Raw genomic sequence first — 17,730 nt, forward strand, 5'->3', positions numbered from 1 at the left:
CGGGCAACCCGCCCGGCCCCTTCCCTCCCCAAACCAACCAATCCGTACGCGGGCCCGAGCACGTGACTCTGCGTCCAATCACACCGCCCCGTCACTAATCCAGCCAATCGCCGCTAAGTTGTCGGGACGGCCTAAGTAGTCGAGAGGGGCGGTTGGCGAGTGGTGGCCGCGTGACAGGAAGAATGCATGCGATTGGCTGTCGGGGGCGGAAGGGGCGTGGCTCCAAGTGGCCGGGGTACCCCGTGGGGTCAATGGTGGCCTCAGAGCGAGGAGCGGTGCGCAGATCGCTGTAGAGGCCCGGCTGAGGGGCCCGGCCGAGAGGCAGGTGGGCGGGGGCTGAGGAGGGACTGGCTCCCCGGATGGATGTGGGAGGGAGGCCCTCTGGGAAACTGAGTTGTGTGTGGGGTGGTGGGGGGAGTGTGGGGGGAGGCTCGGGAGGGTGGGGTAAGAAGCAGGCCGGGTGGCTGTGTGGGGCAGGGCTGGGTGGCGTGGGGGGTGCGGTTAGGGTTGTGGAAGAGGCCAGGATTAGGAGGAGGCTGGGTGGCTGTGCGGGGGAGGGTTGGTGGAGGCTGGGTTGTGTGGGTGTGGCAGGGGCTGGGACTTAGGCTTTAGGGATCTGTGGGAGAGTAGGCTGAGGAGAAGGCCAGGTGGCTGTGTGGGGGAGGGTAGGTTGCGTGGAGGCCGGGTAGGAGGAGGCCTGCTGGGTGGTGAGAATAAGGTTACCGATTCTTGTTGGGTGATGTGTGTTGAGTCGGGAACTACTGGGCCTTGGAAGCCCGTTTCTCTTTGAAACAAATAGCAGTTGAGTTAGGTAAAGGGATACAGGTTGAGCATCTCTTGTTAAGTCCAGTGGGTGCTGGATGAGAGTATTTGCCAGTCCAAGGGATGTGAATATTGCCTAGTACATTACCAATACTTTCACTGCTTACTGGGGTCTCAGAAAACATTGAGGGGTAAATTACAGCTAATAACAGCACAGAAAACTGAGAGCCAGGACTGGTGGCTGTAAACAAACTTTATGGTACCACAGGAAACTTGGTCACATCCATAAGTGGTTGTCCGGTTAACTAAAATCATGCCTGATCATGAATGTTGCTGGATTAGAGAGTTTCAGCCTGTACTAGGAACAGTATGGGTGGTCAAGAACAGATGCAGTAGATGATACACTTCTTCTTTATAAGATCCTCCTCTTTTCTTGAACTCTCTGATCTACAGTGAAAAGTTGAAATGTTTACACCTGCATTACTGGAATTCAGTGTTAACACTACTTAGAGATGAGCAGAATAGTTCACAGCTTTTTCAGGTTTACTTTCCTAAGACTTCAGGCTTAGGCAGCTATCACTTTGTTTTATACTGTAGGATACTTCAAAGGTTTTCTGTGAGAGTGACAATTATTTGTATTACTTTAATTATGAAACTCCAGGTTCTAATTTGATGGAATTTGTTGCACTTGGACTGGCAACTGTTTAAAGACACCATACTAGAGGCCCAACTTAAATGTATACCCCAAATAAAAAAACACAGTAAGAGACCTAACAAAGAACCACCATGGCTAAACAGCCATGTTAAAAAGGCAGTGAGAGAGAAAAGGGCAGCTTTTAAAAAGTGGAAGTCAAATCCTAGTGAGGAAAATAGAAAGGAACATAAACACTCCCAAATTAAGTGTCATAATGTAGTAAGAAAAGCCAAAAAAGATTTTGAGGAACAGCTAGCCAAAAATTCAAAAAACGATAGTAAAATGTTCTTTAAATACATTAGAAGCAGGAAGCCCGCTAAAAAAGCAGTGGGGCCCTTGGACGATAAAGATATAAAAGGAGCGATCAAGGAAGACAGTGCCATTGCGGAGCAATTAAATGATTTCTTTGCTTCAGTCTTCACGGCTGAGGATGTTACAGAGGTTCCTAAATCTGAGCCAGCCTTTTTAGGTGACAAATCTGAGGAACTCACTCAGATTGAAGTGACATTAGAGGAGGTTTTGGAGTTAATTGATAAGCTGAATAGTAACAAGTCTCCAGGACCAGACGGTATTCACCCAAGGGTTCTGAAAGAACTCAAATGTGAAATTGCGGAGTTATTAACAGTGGTTTGTAACCTATCCTTTAAATCCACTTTGGTACCAAATGACTGGAAGACGGCCAATATAACGCCAATATTTAAAAAAGGCTCTAGAGGAGACCCTGGCAATTATAGACCGATAAGTTTAACATCAGTACCAGGCAAATTAGTAGAAACACTAGTAAAGAATAAAATTGCAAGACACGTAGAAGAGCACGAATTGTTGGGCAAAAGTCAGCATGGTTTCTGCAGAGGGAAGTCGTGTCTAACTAATCTATTAGAATTCTTTGAAGGGGTTAATAAACATGCGGACAAGGGGCACCCAGTGGACATAATATACCTAGATTTCCAGAAAGCCTTTGACATGGTCCCACACCAAAGGCTTTTATGTAAATTAGGTGGTCATGGGATAGGAGGAAAGATCCTTTAATGGATCGGGAATTGGTTAAAAGACAGAAAACAAAGGGTGGGAATAAATGGTAAATTTTCACAATGGAGGAGGGTAACTAGTGGTGTTCCCCAGGGGTCAGTCCTGGGACCGATCCTGTTCAACTTGTTCATCAATGATCTAGAAAATGAGGTAAGCAGTGAGGTGGCAAAGTTTGCAGATGACACCAAGTTGTTCAGGACAGTCAAAACCAAAAGGGATTGTGAAGAACTACAAAAAGATCTCAGCAAACTGAGTGATTGGGCAGCAAAATGGCAAATGAAATTTAATGTGGGTAAGTGTAAGGTAATGCATGTTGGAAAAAATAACCCAAATTACATGTACTACATGATGGGGTCAAATTTAGCTACGACAGATCAGGAAAGGGATCTTGGAGTTATAGTGGATAGTTCTCTGAAGACATCCACGCAGTGTGCAGCGGCAGTTAGTAAGGCAAATAGGATGTTAGGAATTATTAAAAAAGGGATCGATAATAAGACAAAAGATATCATACTTCCCCTATATAAAACTATGGTACGCCCACATCTTGAGCACTGCGTGCAGATGTGGTCTCCTCACCTCAAAAAAGATATATTGGCATTAGAAAAGGTTCAGAAAAGGGTGACTAAGATGATTAGGGGCTTGGAACGGGTCCCATATGGGGAGAGGCTAGAGAGACTGGGACTTTTCAGTTTGGAAAAGTGGCGATTGAGGGGCGATATGATAGAGGTATATAAAATCATGAATGGTGTGGAGAAAGTGAATATAGAAAAATTATTTACCTCTTCCCATAATACAAGAACTAGGGGACACCAAATGAAATTGATGGGTAGTAGGTTCAAAACTAATAAAAGGAAATTTTTCTTCACGCAGCGCACAGTCAACCTGTGGAACTCCTTGCCCGAGGAGGCTGTGAAGGCCAGGACTCTATTAGGGTTTAAAAAAGAGCTTGATAAATTTTTGCAGGTTAGGTCCATAAATGGCTATAGCCAGGGATAAAGTATGGTGCCCTAGCCTTCAGAACAAGGGCAGGAGATGGATGGCAGGAGATAAATCACTTGATCATTGTCTTCTGTTCAACTTCTCTGGGGCACCTGGCATTGGCCACCGTCGGCAGATGGGATGCTGGGCTGGATGGACCTTTGGTCTGACCCAGTATGGCCATTCTTATGTTCTTATGTATAATGAAACTAACCTCTACTCTGGGGAGGTAGCAATGGAAGTAATGATGAGTTTTTGTTTTTGTTTTTTTAAATAACAATATTAATTGTACAACATCTGATAGCAACCTCCAGGGAGAAAAAAGCCATCAGGAGCTGCCAGAACCAAAATTATGTAGATACATCTCGTTTTATTCCTCAGGATGTTCCATGATAGTGACAGGCTGGTTGGGGTGTTGTTCGTAGACTGGCACCCGTTGAGCTGTTTATTTGATCCTTTGGCAGCTATAGTCTATGATGAAATGGTGCCTGTGTGTAGGATTCTCGTGATCTGAGAGATCTTCTCAGTATACAAAAGCAAAGCATGCTTGGAAGTGTGATGGTAGGATGCTTGTAGGAACTCAACCACTGACAGTTTGGGTATATAATAGTTGGAAGCTCTTTGTGGGCATAAAGTGCCAGGACAACTCCTCCAGTGCATCCTCTGCCTCCTGTAGCTTTTTCTTAATACCTGTGGAGGGAAATGAATATGGTTCTTGTACGTTTCAGTGCTGCCCAAAAGCAATACTTATCAAAGTCTAGTCATTGTGCTTTCACTAGAACTTGAAGAAAAGGTCTGAGAAGCTTCAGAGATCCTCAAGCCTATAGACTAAGGAAGATAAATGAATGCACCCAAAAAAGTGTTCACGTTTGGGAGGCTTTCTTTATGTGAGGACTAGAAACCCTTAAATGAATGCTTACATTCCACAGAAGTTGATATCTTAGCCCCGCTTTGCTTGACCGTTTAATCAGTTGAAAGTGAATGTGCTAGTGAAATAAGGAACATTATAAAGGAAAGGTAGTCTAGATTTTGGAGTAGTCCACAGTGAAATGTTCCAGTCTATTTATTTACAGTGTGGATTTGAACAAGTCACTTCACTGCACCTCTGTGCCTCAGTTTCCATGTCAGTGTAGTTCACATTACACAATTGAATTCCTGTTGAGGTGCTCCCAGGGAAGCAACATTTTTTTTTTTTTTTTTTTTTAAAAATCATGTGTTTCAACTTACCTCAGGTTACAAACAAGAGCCCTAAAACACTTATCTTTAAAAGTAACAGCAACCAGTTTTTAATCTTGACAGCCATATTTCCCTGGTACATCTTATATCTCAATACAGTCATCATGAGTTACAAATAAAAATGGATAAAAGGAACTATTTTCAGCCAATGGAACACATTACCTCAGTGTATTACTGAGGTCAGAAGCTTAGCAAGGATTTTAAAAAGTGGATATTTTACATGGTTATTACATTAGTAAAGAGATTTAAAAAAAAAAAAACAGCCACAAGTGTGGGGGCAAAATGCCCACATCAGTGCATAAAACAATTTCTATCAAATATATATTTTCTGCTTGTCTCTGAAACATTTGGTATTAGCCACTATCTGAGATGACACTGGACTAATTCACTTTGCCATGTCTTAGGTTTCTGTAAAGATGCGCTGTAGGATAGACATTTATGACTTGTACCGCAGTTGATTGTTCCATGATGTTTTTAGTTTTCAGTCTACTCCTAAATATGAACTAAAGGACTGTGGGGGGAGATTGAGACTGCTGCCCTAACAGACTTATTTTGATCTGTTTTCTTTCACTCCCCCCCCCTTTTTTTTTTTTGCCTCAGAATTTAACAATGTAGCATTGTGATATTTAAATCTTGTGAAAGTTAAGGCTAGGAAAATCCTGTAGCCACTAGGGAGGCATTAGCTGTCAGTTCCTGCTGAGCAAAGTCGAGATGCTGAAGATGTTTAGGATTGTGCTTAACTGTTCCACTTAATGGAAGCCTTGAATGTGCAAGGTTTAGATTCCAAATCTTTCATGTCTTTTTTTCTGTTACAAGGCAAGTATTGTGAATGCTGTTACTGTTACCCAAAATTGGGCCAGATACTAAGCTTACGGAGGACTAGTGACCCACCAGAGTTTGGCAGAAAGCAGCACGTTTGTTACACTGATTACTAAGCTCAGGAAGTGGGGAAAAGGGGCTCACATTCATACTCATGCTTCCAGGCACTGGAGATATCAGGATTCTCCCAAGACAGGCACAGCACTGGAGATAAGTCTTCCCAAGGCATGATGGAATGCAAGGTGGTAGACCACTGCCAGGCAGTCCGGGCAAAGGGCTTTCCAGGGAGGTGCAGTGTTGTGAGCGCACTCCCTGAGCATCTGGCTCCTTCCCCTCTTAAGGACCTGCTCCTCCTGGATGGTGCCTAGAGATGACTTGGTCTTGTCTGGTTGGTCAAACCCCTTCTCAGCCACTATCCATGCAGTGGGCATGTGATTGCCACCTGATCAGGGTCCCAGCTACTGTCTCTACCAGGGAGCTCTTCTGGTCTTCCAGCTGCTCAGACAGCCCATTCATCTCAACACACATTCCCGGAGAGGGTGGAGAGAAAGCAGTAGATGATGCAGTTCTTCTTTATAAGATCCTGCTCTTTCCTTGAACTCTCTGATCTACCGTGGAAAGTTGAAATGTTTGCACCAGCACTCCTGGGATTCAATGCTAACACTACTTAGAGATGAGCAAAATAGTTGACAGCTTTTCCAGGTTTACTTTCCTAATGCTTCAGGCTTGGGCAAACATCACTTCGTTATGCTGTAGGATACTTCAAAGGGTTTCTGTGGGAGTGCCAATTCTTTGTTTTACTTTAATAACCAAACTCCAGGTTCTAACAAGTATTCAGTGTGACAGGAGTGGGGAGGTATAACAGACTTTTTAGCCATGCAGATCACTGCTGGTCCTACAACAATTACAATCAAGCACGCAAGTGAAAATGAGGGTATGAAACACCATTCCATTGACGGATGTACGGAACTATTAGACTCTTTTCTGATGTACATGGGTTACTAGGCTTTTGAAGAGCAGTTCTCTTGTCTCCTCCCATTACTTGTGGTTTTGTTTTATGCTATCAGTTGAAAGTTAAATGGGGAGAATGAGGTTGATCTGTTGATTAAATACAATCTGTATTGATAATCCCCATCAATAGGTAAGGGCCAAGAAATCCCTGTGACAGAGCTGTAAATCTTGAAAAAATTGTGTGTGGGAGGATTAAAGTTGTGGTTTTTTTTTTAATTAGGCTTTTCTCAAATATCTTTAGGTGTCAAATCTGTTGACAAGCATTAGTTCAACTTCTGATGTGCTTTTCTATTTTTATTTGTGAAACTTTTGAGGGAGGTGTGATGGGGTTCAGGGGTCCCCCTGCACTGCACCCTGTCCGCTGGCAGGAGAGACTCTCACTCAGCAGGTACAACAGCAGGTTTATTAGGCAACAGATGTCCAGTTTCTCACAGAAGCAACAGCATAGCAGCCAGAGACAGTCCTTCCAACCTGTCCTGGGGAGAAGACCCCGAGGGGTGCCCCTCTGGGGTGTAGCTTCCCCCTCCTCAGGCTGGCTGCCTTCCAGCTCTCCCTTTTCCTAGCCTCTAACTGCCGCCCCCGATTCAAAAACCCAGCTCAGCTCCTCCCTGCTCTTTGTTCAGGCAGAGGTGTCACCTGCCAGTTGTAGCCCCAGGGTCATCCTTAGCCACTGGGAGCTGCTGCTTGCCTCAGACATCCAGCCTGACTCACACATGCACTCCCCCCACTCCATTACAGGAGGTAATTAGAATAAAAGAACTTTTTTTTGAATTGCTTAAACTAACCCTCTCTAGGACACAGGAATGAAATAATTGCCGTTTTTTAAAGGTGATTTATTAACTATAGAAAGGGTTTATGTGATAAAGCATAGTTGGTTGCTAGGTGTTACGGAGCAACTAAAAAAAATGTCAGTTAAAAAGACAGAGAATTAATTCTGAGGGATACAGTTTAAAATTTACAGTGTACGGGGGGTACATCAACCAGCCCAAGAAGTCCTGCACCAAACCCAAAATAAAAAATAACCCGATTGCATCTGACTACTTACATTCTACTTACATATCTGTATGCCCAGATCTCCCTGTGGCCTGTATGTTCCTGAATTCCTTAAGTCTGCTCACGTTTAATCGTCTCTGTCCTCTAGCTACACAACAGAAAGATCCCTTAGTAGGTAACTGCTTTAATTCAAAAAAATCTCACTCTTTCCATTGGCTTACCTGGCTGCTTGTCAAGAAAAAAAAACCAACTCTTTCTGGGTTTAACTATTTCCTGGCATTCATTCGTGCCCACTCACAGGTCCTGTTGGCCATGGCTTGTTGTTCCTGGCCAATGGAAGCTGTGGGAAGCAGCGTGGGCTGGGCCACCATTCCCGCAGTTCCAGTTGGCTGGGACGGGAGAACTGTGGCCAATAGAAGCTGCGAGTGGTGGTACTTACAGATGCTCAGGTAAATAAAGCTTCTAGCAGCTCGCCATGGGCTAACCCTGGCAAACTGTGTCCAAGTAGAGAAAATACTTTGAATCAGTAATAAGGAAAAAATTATTAACAATAACTATCAGCATTAATACTATGTAAGCATCAGTCCTGGCCTAAGAATTTTGTTTGCTTATCATTGTTCAGCAACTCATCCAAATGACATCCTTGAGTGAGGCTTTTAGTATTTAACAGGAGGAAGCAGAGACACTAGTATATGTTCCCGGCTGCTAAAAATTGCTGTGTAAATGCAGGCCACAAAGTAGCAATACGTAGTCGTAAAAAGCAGCCTTTTATCATCTGCATTACCTTAGTTGTATTTCCACTGTTTATTGAGGGACAGAGGAAAGCATGTTGTTCTCGACAAAGTCACAGTTAAGCTGTTGTGCTAGCTGAGGAGAACATTTTTTTTGATCACAGCCAATGTAGATCTTTTTTTTTTTTTTTTTAAAGAGTAAAGGGATCCTCTGGGTGCGTCTACCCTCAGAACTAACTTCAAAGCTAAACACTATATTGAAGTAGCAAGCAGAGAGTATACACACAACTTCGAAGTCCTTACTCCATTCCCGACTCTGAAGTTTAACTTTGAAGTAGGGAGGGTGTAGACACTACTTTGAAGTTATTTTTGTAGTATAGACACAGCCTCGGAGTGTTCTGATTCTATTAGGATTGTGGGGACAATTTTGTGTGCGAGGAAATTGCTGGGCCCTTTCAAGGTCACATTTACCCTTCCTGATAGGTATAAAGCAGCGTTTCCCAAACTGTGTTCTGTGCAATGTGAACAGGTGTTCCGTGAAAAAATTCTGATGGTAGCAATATTTTTCTTCCTAAAATATTAAATGTGAAATTATGTATCAAAAATACAAAGGTATTTGAATAGTATTTAGATTGTAGGTATATTAGTATTTATAACACATTCATAATAGTATAGGTGTTATAATGTGACTTGTGCTGAAACGATCAGTCGATTAGGATTGTTTTGGCAGGAGTCATGCTCAGAGAAATCATGTGATGCTACACCTGATATGAGGATCCCCCGCTGCAGCATCGTTCCTAATTCTAAGCAAATTGGTGATCAAAAGATGCAAAAACACTCTTCCCATTGAAAAATCTGTCAAACGTTACGTATTTTTATTTCCCAATAGTTTTTTATAAAAGTAACAAATTTATACAGCCACAAAACTTAAAAAGATTTTCCCACTTAATTTGTTTTGCAATTCTTTTTCATTAAAAACATTTTTAAGTTTTAAGGAAGGACAGTCCTTTTTTAAACAGGATTGTCCTTTCTGTTTTTGTACAAAAGAATGACACTAACCATCTTTTATTTGACTGTTATATTAATGGTTTGTTTTGGGCTTGTTCTTAATTGATATACTTAATTATAGGGTTGTTAACCATTCTATCAGAAGGACATTAGTTCATTTAAATTTATTTTGGCCTAGTGCTTTTTGTTCTTTGTAAAATATAAGACATCTAAAAAACTTTTGAGCATTACATGTGGCAGTTTTTCAGTATGAAACCTTCTCCCCCAACCGGCATTTGTGTGTTCCATCAATATATGCCAGGCCCAGAAGTGGCCAAATTAATTTGGAAAACGCTTATACAGAGTACACTCATAACATGTAGCAGAACAAGGCCGTCTGCAGCTCAACTACTGTAACTAGCTACACACCTCAGTGAAAGGCCCTGGTCGCGAGACAACATGTTACTAAAACTGTAGAGATAAGACGCGCTGTTTGGGTGTGTAGAGAGCTGTGTAGGGTGTTGACTTTTGAGCTGAGGTCGGCTACCTGTGGCTCTGGAGTCACATGCGTCTCTTCTAAGGAGCCTCTTGCGGCTTCGGAGGCTGCCACCTCTTAAACAAAAAACCTAAATTCAGTTGTTAGCTGTTAAGCCAACTGAATTTAGTTTTGTTTTGTTTAAGCAGCAGCAGCCTTCGGAGCCCCTGAGCAGACAGCAGTAGCAGGGAGCCTTGGAGAAGAAAGCCATGGAAGGCCAGGAAGCCTCAGAAGAGAAAGCTGGCAAGGCAGGGAGCTGCCCACTCTGAATGTGGGAAGGCGCTAAGCCTGCAGGAGAGCTGGTGGGGGAAGGGTGGCCGAGCCTGCCCCTGCAAGAGCTGCACATCTCTGCTGAGGAGGAGGAGAGGTGGCGGCACCATGGAGGAGCTGCGTGCACTGAGCAGAGTTAATCCTGGGGATGGGAGGTGGTGGTTTGTGGCTGAGAGGCATTAAATCTGGGTGGAGGGGGGCAGTTTGGGGCTGAGAGGTGTTAAGACTGGAGATGGGGGGCAGGTTTGCAAGATGGGAGGTAAAACTTGGGGATAGGGGATGAATTCAGGGACTGAGGTGGGGATAACAACTTTCTAGCTGGCACAAATCAAGGTGCATGTGCTGTTCTTAAAATAGGGGATGCAAAAAGTATGGGTTGATATTTATTATGGACTGTCTCGTATTCACGTGCACTGCGGCTCTTGAAGTATAGATTTTTGTAACTGAATTTGAAAAAAAATAATGGCTCCTCTTGCTATTTCATTTGCAGACCCCTTCTCAAGAGTTTCAGGTGTGTTAGGTGCTCTGTGAGCCCAAACAGCATCTCTCTGTATTGCAGTTTATATAACTGCTGGCTGGGTGTGCGTTTCCTGTGCTCTTTATGGTTCCAGAAGTATAACTATAGAGTGAGTCTTTGCCCCTTCACACTTGACTTTGACTTAAACCCTGGCAGTTGATGGAGCATAGGTCATCTGCTAGTTTTCTCCACTTCACTCTGTTGCAGTACAAAACGTCCAGCTGACCCCAGGGTACCCCCGTTGTCCTTCAGTCTCAGTAGATCTTCTCCACTTTGTCCAAAGTCTTCCTCTTTTGTGTTGTCCTTGCAGTTTCCATTGGAGAGCTGGACGGACCCTGCTGGATTATGGTTTTCTGAGTGTAGCCTAGCTACATTCCTCTCTTGATTTGAACATCAAGTAGTTCTTGTCCTGCTCTGTTCCAAAGCTCTTCATTAGTGGCCACTATCTACGTTCTTTTCGGCCCCACATCACCCACATACTTAATCCCCCTAGCCTTTTCTAAAAGGAGTTCTTGAGATGGGATTGATGCATGGAAGATTATTTAAATTGGATTGAGGGAGGAAAGATGGTCTTACATTTAAGGCACTGGACTTGGACCTATGCGATATAGATTCAACTTCAAGCTCCTCTACAGGTTTCCTCTGTGTTTTGGGTAAGTTATTTAAGCCTCAGCTTTCCTAAAGGACTTGTAATTTTGGTGTGCCTGTCTTGAGACCCCTTAAAGGGGTGTTATTTTTCAGCAGGTGCATGCTCACATTTTCTAAAAATCAGACCTATTTTAAAGTATCTTTAGTTATACACCCAAATATACGATATCCAAAATGAGTAGTCACTCTTCAAAACTTAAGTCTTAAATCTTTCTCTGTCTCATGTTCCTTCTGTAATTAGGTGATGATAATCTTTGTCTGTCTTGCCATCTTAGATTGTGAATTTTTCCAGACAGGGATTATCTTCTACCAGTTGTTTGTACACCACCTAGCACAAAGTCAGCAACCAAAATAGAAAGAAGAGCCATTTTTTCCAATTCGGTAAAAAACTCAATAACTCCAGAGCCGCAATGCATGTGAATACGAGATGGTCCTTAATAAATAACATCAAACCATACTTTTTTTTAACCCTTATTTTAAAAACAGTACAAACACCAATTTGAAATGCAATACACATTTATTGCAAGATGTACACAAACTTTTTTTATATCTTCTATTTCCTCACACTTCCGTGTGTTTGTACCACTAAGTTTCACTCCTGAACCCTCTCTGTCTGGAGGACACTAGGGGCAGTTATCCAGCATTTTGAGATCACATATTGTTTGATAGTTAGGAGGAGTTTATTGTTGGGCTTTTAGATGTTCACCATTTATTGAAAATAATCAGGACAGGTTGCTTTTTGGTGTTTAAACTTTGCCATTATAGTGGTGGGAGCCACAAAGAAGTCCTTAAAGAGCTGCATACGGCTCCAGAGCTGCCGGTTGCAGACCCCGACCTAGCCCGGGGGGCCTTGATTTCTGCTGAGGCCTCTATTTGCTACTATAATACAGATCCACGCTTGTCATCAACTTCAATACTAGTTATCCAGCTCTACACTTCAAAATATCAAACCCATAATAGTTGAAGGGTCTGTTACACTGACACTAACTGTGATCTTGAAATGCTGACTTTTCCTCCCCAGAGGAACAGAGATCCTGAGGAAAAAAAGCCCTGTGGCACCTTACAGACTAACAGATATTTTGGAGCATAAGCTTTCGTGTGCAAAGGCCTGCTTTGTCAGATGCACCTGATTAAGCGGGTCTTTGCCCATGAAAGTTTATGGTCCAAAATATCTGTTAGTCCATAAGGTGCCACAGGACTTCTTGTTGTTTTTGAAGATACGGACTAACTTGGCTTCCACTCTGATAGAGATCCTGAGGGCTCTGTCCTGCGTCCAGTGATTTAAATGCAGGCAGGATTAGATTCCAGCTGGACAGTACTTGGCAGTGATCTGGTGGCTTGTGGATTTAGACCCCAAAGTGTGTTAGAGAGGAGGAAAAGCATGACTATTAGTTTTACAGGCTGGGAGCATGAGGCCCAAAGGTTAAACGCAGCAAATTGCTGCCATGATGTAACTCAGTAATAGTAAGCACAATTTTACACTTGCGTCAATTTTCTGAATCATTCTTGAGGATAGAGTTATAAATATCTGGATTAGGGTCATAATTTTATATTGACAGAATAATCTTGAACTAAATCTTTTCAGTCTTATGGGGGATTGCATTGGTTTAAACTGGGAACAGGAGGCTTGGTGCTCAGTAAATTCTTTTAAAGGAGGCTCTTTTGGTCACTAACACTTATAAGGCATGTCTCTTGCTTCATGTGCATAGCGGCCAAGAATTATGATTTTCTGTGGGTGAAGAGTGGGAGGAGGGATGTGGGATGGAGCTGTGTCTCTCTGGTCACTGAATACTCTTGTGGAAGCCTCTCTTCAAGATGAAACCAGCTAAACCCAAGTTAGAGGGAATTTCTTATGTACCTCAGTCTAACAGTGGCATTGATAACTATATGAGAACCTCAGTTAGTGCTAATGAGTAGGCATTCCAATTGTGAATTACTTTTTAATCTGCAGAGAGCATATATAATACAGCATAAAAGGGACTTAATTTATTTGACAGCTTACATTAATTTTGGGGAATAATTTTATAGAGAAAATGTTTGAGTAGAAGGCAGCCTCACTTCAATGCTACTGCTATTAAATTTTTGCTCAAAAGTAAGTGGAGACTAATGTGTTTGTAGGGTCTGGCTTAGCAAATCATCTTTGTTTCAAAACTTCCCCCCAATAAATGGGTTTTAAAACCCTGAATGTAAACACACATTTTGATTATATTTTAAAACATCTTTGTAAAGTTCACTTTAAAATCCTATCGCCAGTGTTTAACTCCCTGCAATCTTAGGGCTTCTCTGTCCAGACAAGTTACTGAACAAGACAGTTATGTAGTGTCAGTGTGTGTGTGTGTGTGTGGACAGAGTGCAGAGGTGTGAAGAAACAGGTGTCTTTCTGCCTCTCCCTCCTTGTCCCCTGGCCCCCTGTCATCCTCACCACCTCCACACACCATATAGGAACTTACAGCACTGTAAACAGACTCTCAGGCTGTGTCTAGACTTACCTTGCAGCCCTTGACTTCTGTGCCTGTCTTCATGGCTCCTCCTGTCAACCTTCTTTACTACCATGTGGCTCAGGAGGAGTTCTGGGGTCAACGTTGACCCTGGAACGTGCCATTTTGCACATGCGCGAAACGGTATCCCGGAAGATCAACCCGGAGTGGTCAATCTTCTCTGGTAAGTGTAGACGTAGCCCCAGTGGTGTTAGCTACTTCCTTCATGGAGATGGCTTACATACGCTTTTGGGAGACCTTTCTTGCAGCACTGCAGCTGCAAACACACTGACAGTGCTTTCTAATGTTTGGTGTGTCGACACAGCCTTAGTTGTGGTATTTCCTGACTTTTGAGTGCTTGACAGTATCCATCATAATGTTCTTCTGATGTAGGATTTTGTGTGAGCGTTGCCCTAAATTTGTGGGGGGAGGGAAAATCAAAGTGAAAAAACATTATCAAATCCTAGCCTCATTCTTGGCAATAAATGAAACATTTTGGGTGAAACTTTTTTTTAAAAAAAATTAGCACTAGACAGATATGTGGCATAGAAAATTTACTCACGTGGTTGAAGGTTGGGGAGGTTATAACAACTAGAGGTAGGGTCTTATCGGCAGTGTTGGGCAGTCTTGTCTGCCTGTAACATGCAAATGTTCCCATGTCTTTTGTTTAACTTTTCTTTTTGAGGTTCTCTAAATAAAAGTTTGTTTTAATGAGTTTCTTGTTTCACCGTTTTAATTTGATTGCTGAATGCAAAACACACACTATTTCTGATCCCTTTGCCCAAGAACAGGTATAGTACCTGTCTGCTGTTTCTCAGTTTGTTCTTTCTAGACTCTAATAGATCTCTCTCTGTTGTTTAAAGATATTTTACAAGTGCTGCTTTGCAATCATGGTGCAGTTGTGTTCATGTTTTATGTTGAATTGTTATGAAATGTTACATTTTTTCAGTTTATCGTGTTAGATCTTATCTCATGTACCCTATCTATCTTGAAGGCTCTGTATTGCTCATAAGGGCAGCATTGTACTCTTTCAGGCTACAAAATGAGTACTCATTATGCAACCAAAGCTGGAGTCTGGCCTCCAGTATCAGTATGCACTTCCATGTATCTTTTTTTGGACAGGCTGTTCCACAATGGATGGGGGAGATGGAAATGCTGACCTTGTAATTAACAAAAGATTTGTGTCTGAATCGGAGCTAGATGAGCGGCGGAAGAGACGACAGGAAGAATGGGAGAAGGTTCGAAAACCTGAGGATCCAGAAGGTATTAGCTTTATAGTCTGATAATCACAGGAAAGAGATTCAGAGAATATTTAACAGTGTTTACACCCTCCCCCCCCCGCACGCCCTCCAAAATAATCACAGGAACCAACTGCTATGCACGTGAGAATATTTGAAAGCCTTAAGTGAGGGAAAAGATTGAAAGCAGTGCTTGCTTGTTAAATAATAATACAAAGCAATAGATTAAGAGATGTTCTTGCCTCTTTTCTCCCCGTCTCTCAGAATGCCCAGAGGAGGCATATGACCCACGTTCACTATATGAAAGACTGCAGGAACAAAAAGACAAGAAACAGCAGGAATTTGAAGAGCAGTTTAAATTCAGTAAGTAACAGCAAGTTATTCCTCTGAGCTGAAGCCAGAGAATTGCTATATCTTTGGTAACTTTGTGGGGTACCTGGCCAAAATGAATAATCTCCTTTCTCTGAATTTGTTTTCTTTCCCCTCCCCCAAAAGCAATGGTTTGTTACATTGTTGTTCTCTGAAATTTAGCTGGAAAATAATTGAATGGGTAGGTCATATTGCTGCTGAAAATCATAAAATATTGGTGGTAATTATTTGCATTAAGAGAGCACTTCACACACGTGATTCAAAGTTGCTTTAAAATGTCTAACAAAACTCTCGTTCCTGTGAGTTATGGAAGTAGATTACGCAGATCAAGAAGCCGAGGGTATGTCTAGCCCAGAAAGTCAGCTAGTGCAGGGTCGATCTTCCACAGTTCGATTTTGCACATCTGGTAGGGTCACAGTCACAGTCAACCTCCATACTCCTCGTGAGATGCAAGGAATAAGGGATGTCAGCGGGACAAACTCTCCCGTCAACTGTCTACATTAGGGATGGCAAAGTAAGTCAAGCACAGATACGTCGACTCTAGCTACGCAGTTGTCACAGCTAGAATTGCATATCTGCAATAGTCTTACTAAGTATAGTGGAGACATAGCCTGAGGCTAAGGGATGTCAGAACTAATTGTGGAGCTGTGACATGGAACCATGTATTCCTGACTTCCTATTCTGTGCTTTAACATAAGACAACCTCTCTACCCCTATTAGCATGAATTAAAAGATTTTAAAGTTTTTTTTTTTTTTGTTTTTTTTTTTCAACAAAGGTCCTGCTTCCAAGCTTGCAGTTATATACAAATTCTCCTCCATAGTTTTGAGTTGCTAATCTCTATTAAAAACAAAATGTAGAAGGAGCTAGACTCATAGCAGCCTCTTTTTTTTTTATTTTGACTTTTTACCATAATTGTATTTTTGATAAAATTCCAAATTAGCTCGGATACACAGTTCTAGTGTGGATTACTGGATTTTTGTAGTTAGAGAAACACAGCACTTCACACATCAAATTGTACCATCTCCACCTGTGCTGATTGTCTGTCTGTGAACAAGGTGAAAGGATAATGATTGCTAGCAAACAAATCCTTCTGTGCTCTACTGTTGGCTACCAGCTTGGAGGAGTGGCCCTCTAAGGAGAACTGAGAAGCTGGAGAAGGGAGTTTGAGTCAGTTCTAGACTTTTTTTTTTTTTAAACAGCTCTTCGGAATGAAATGGGACAAACAGTTGTCTGAAAGATTTAAATCTTTAAGCACTTAAAATAGAGGTCCTGTCTTTTTATGTTTTAAAGAGCATACGATGCTCTTTGCAAGCGTCAGACTTTGGTTTAATTCCAGTCTGTGCAATTACATTCTGCTTAGCTCTCTAACCTGTCGTTGCCACATCCAACAGAATTTTCTGCTTTCCATTATTAAGCTACTTGATGTTACTGTGCTCTGTTAGAACAGAAACTGCCATGCATAGAGCTCACCGCCATGCCTAGCACAATTGATCTTCAGTGCTTTTTAGGATCGTGGCTGTAATGAAATGGCTTTTTTCGGGGGAAGAATGGGAAGACTTCATTAGAGTAAAATCAGTGGTGGTAGCTCCACAGAGTTGTGACCAGTTTACTGTGGGGGAAGAGGTGGGGAGCATTGGCCCAACACAGATTGGCTGTTTCTACACATGCCACTTTCTTCAAAAGTGGCATGCTAATAAGTGGCCTGAAATAGTCTAATGAGGCACGATGCAAATTCCCCATGCCTCATTAGCATAAGGTCACGTGATTTGGAGTCCAAAAGACGTTTTTCTGGACTGCAAAACGCCATTTAGAAGCGTGGCCCCCAGGGAGTTCTTCCGGAAGGAAGTCCTCCTTCCGGAGGCCCCGTCTTCCTGAAAACTTTTGGAAGACGTTCTTCCGAACTCTGAATCACCTGACTGTATGCTAATGAGGCACTGGGAATTTGCATCTGCGCCTCATTAGTATATTTCAGGTTGTTAAAGTGGCATGCCTAGAAACGGCCATTGTGGGGAAGAGAGAGCAACATGAAACAATATGGCACGAATTTTGCCATGTGTACCCAACTCATATTGACTTTGTAGGAATTGTGTATACATATGAGGGCAGAATTTGGCGCTAAAACCGATAGATACATTTGAAGTGTAGACAGGCTCTTAATGTGAATATGCTGGAATGTTTGGGAGCTCAGCTGTGCTAACTGGGAATCTCATTCACTAAAATATCCTTTAGCCTGAAAAGTTTGTTCTCTCTTGTTAGTTACAAGAACAGGCTGAGTTTTGGGTAGTTTGTCTTCTGAAGAGTCTGACACATGCTTAATTTTTTTTAGAAACTGACATGGCCTGTCAGAACCGAGGATTGATGGTAATCATGAGTACTATCTCCTACCCTGCCAGTGATCTTATGCGAATCACTTTGCTCTCTGCTTTGGTGGTACT

General features: G+C 42.4%; 1 protein-coding gene across 1 annotated transcript in view; it reads left to right on the top strand.

Annotated features, from left to right (window-relative positions):
- Window positions 1-233: 233 nt before the first annotated feature.
- PSME3IP1 (proteasome activator subunit 3 interacting protein 1) overlaps window positions 234-17,730 on the top strand; it is a 33,348-nt gene continuing 15,851 nt past the window's right edge. Inside the window, exons 1-3 of the mRNA XM_075009025.1 lie at window positions 234-325; window positions 14,810-14,950; window positions 15,190-15,288. Of these exons, the coding sequence (XP_074865126.1) occupies window positions 14,821-14,950; window positions 15,190-15,288 (229 nt within the window). The 5' untranslated portion in view covers window positions 234-325; window positions 14,810-14,820. The remainder of the gene's footprint in view (window positions 326-14,809; window positions 14,951-15,189; window positions 15,289-17,730) is intronic.

The sequence above is a fragment of the Carettochelys insculpta genome, chromosome 14, assembly GCF_033958435.1.
Source record: "Carettochelys insculpta isolate YL-2023 chromosome 14, ASM3395843v1, whole genome shotgun sequence".
Taxonomy (NCBI): Eukaryota; Metazoa; Chordata; order Testudines; family Carettochelyidae; genus Carettochelys; species Carettochelys insculpta.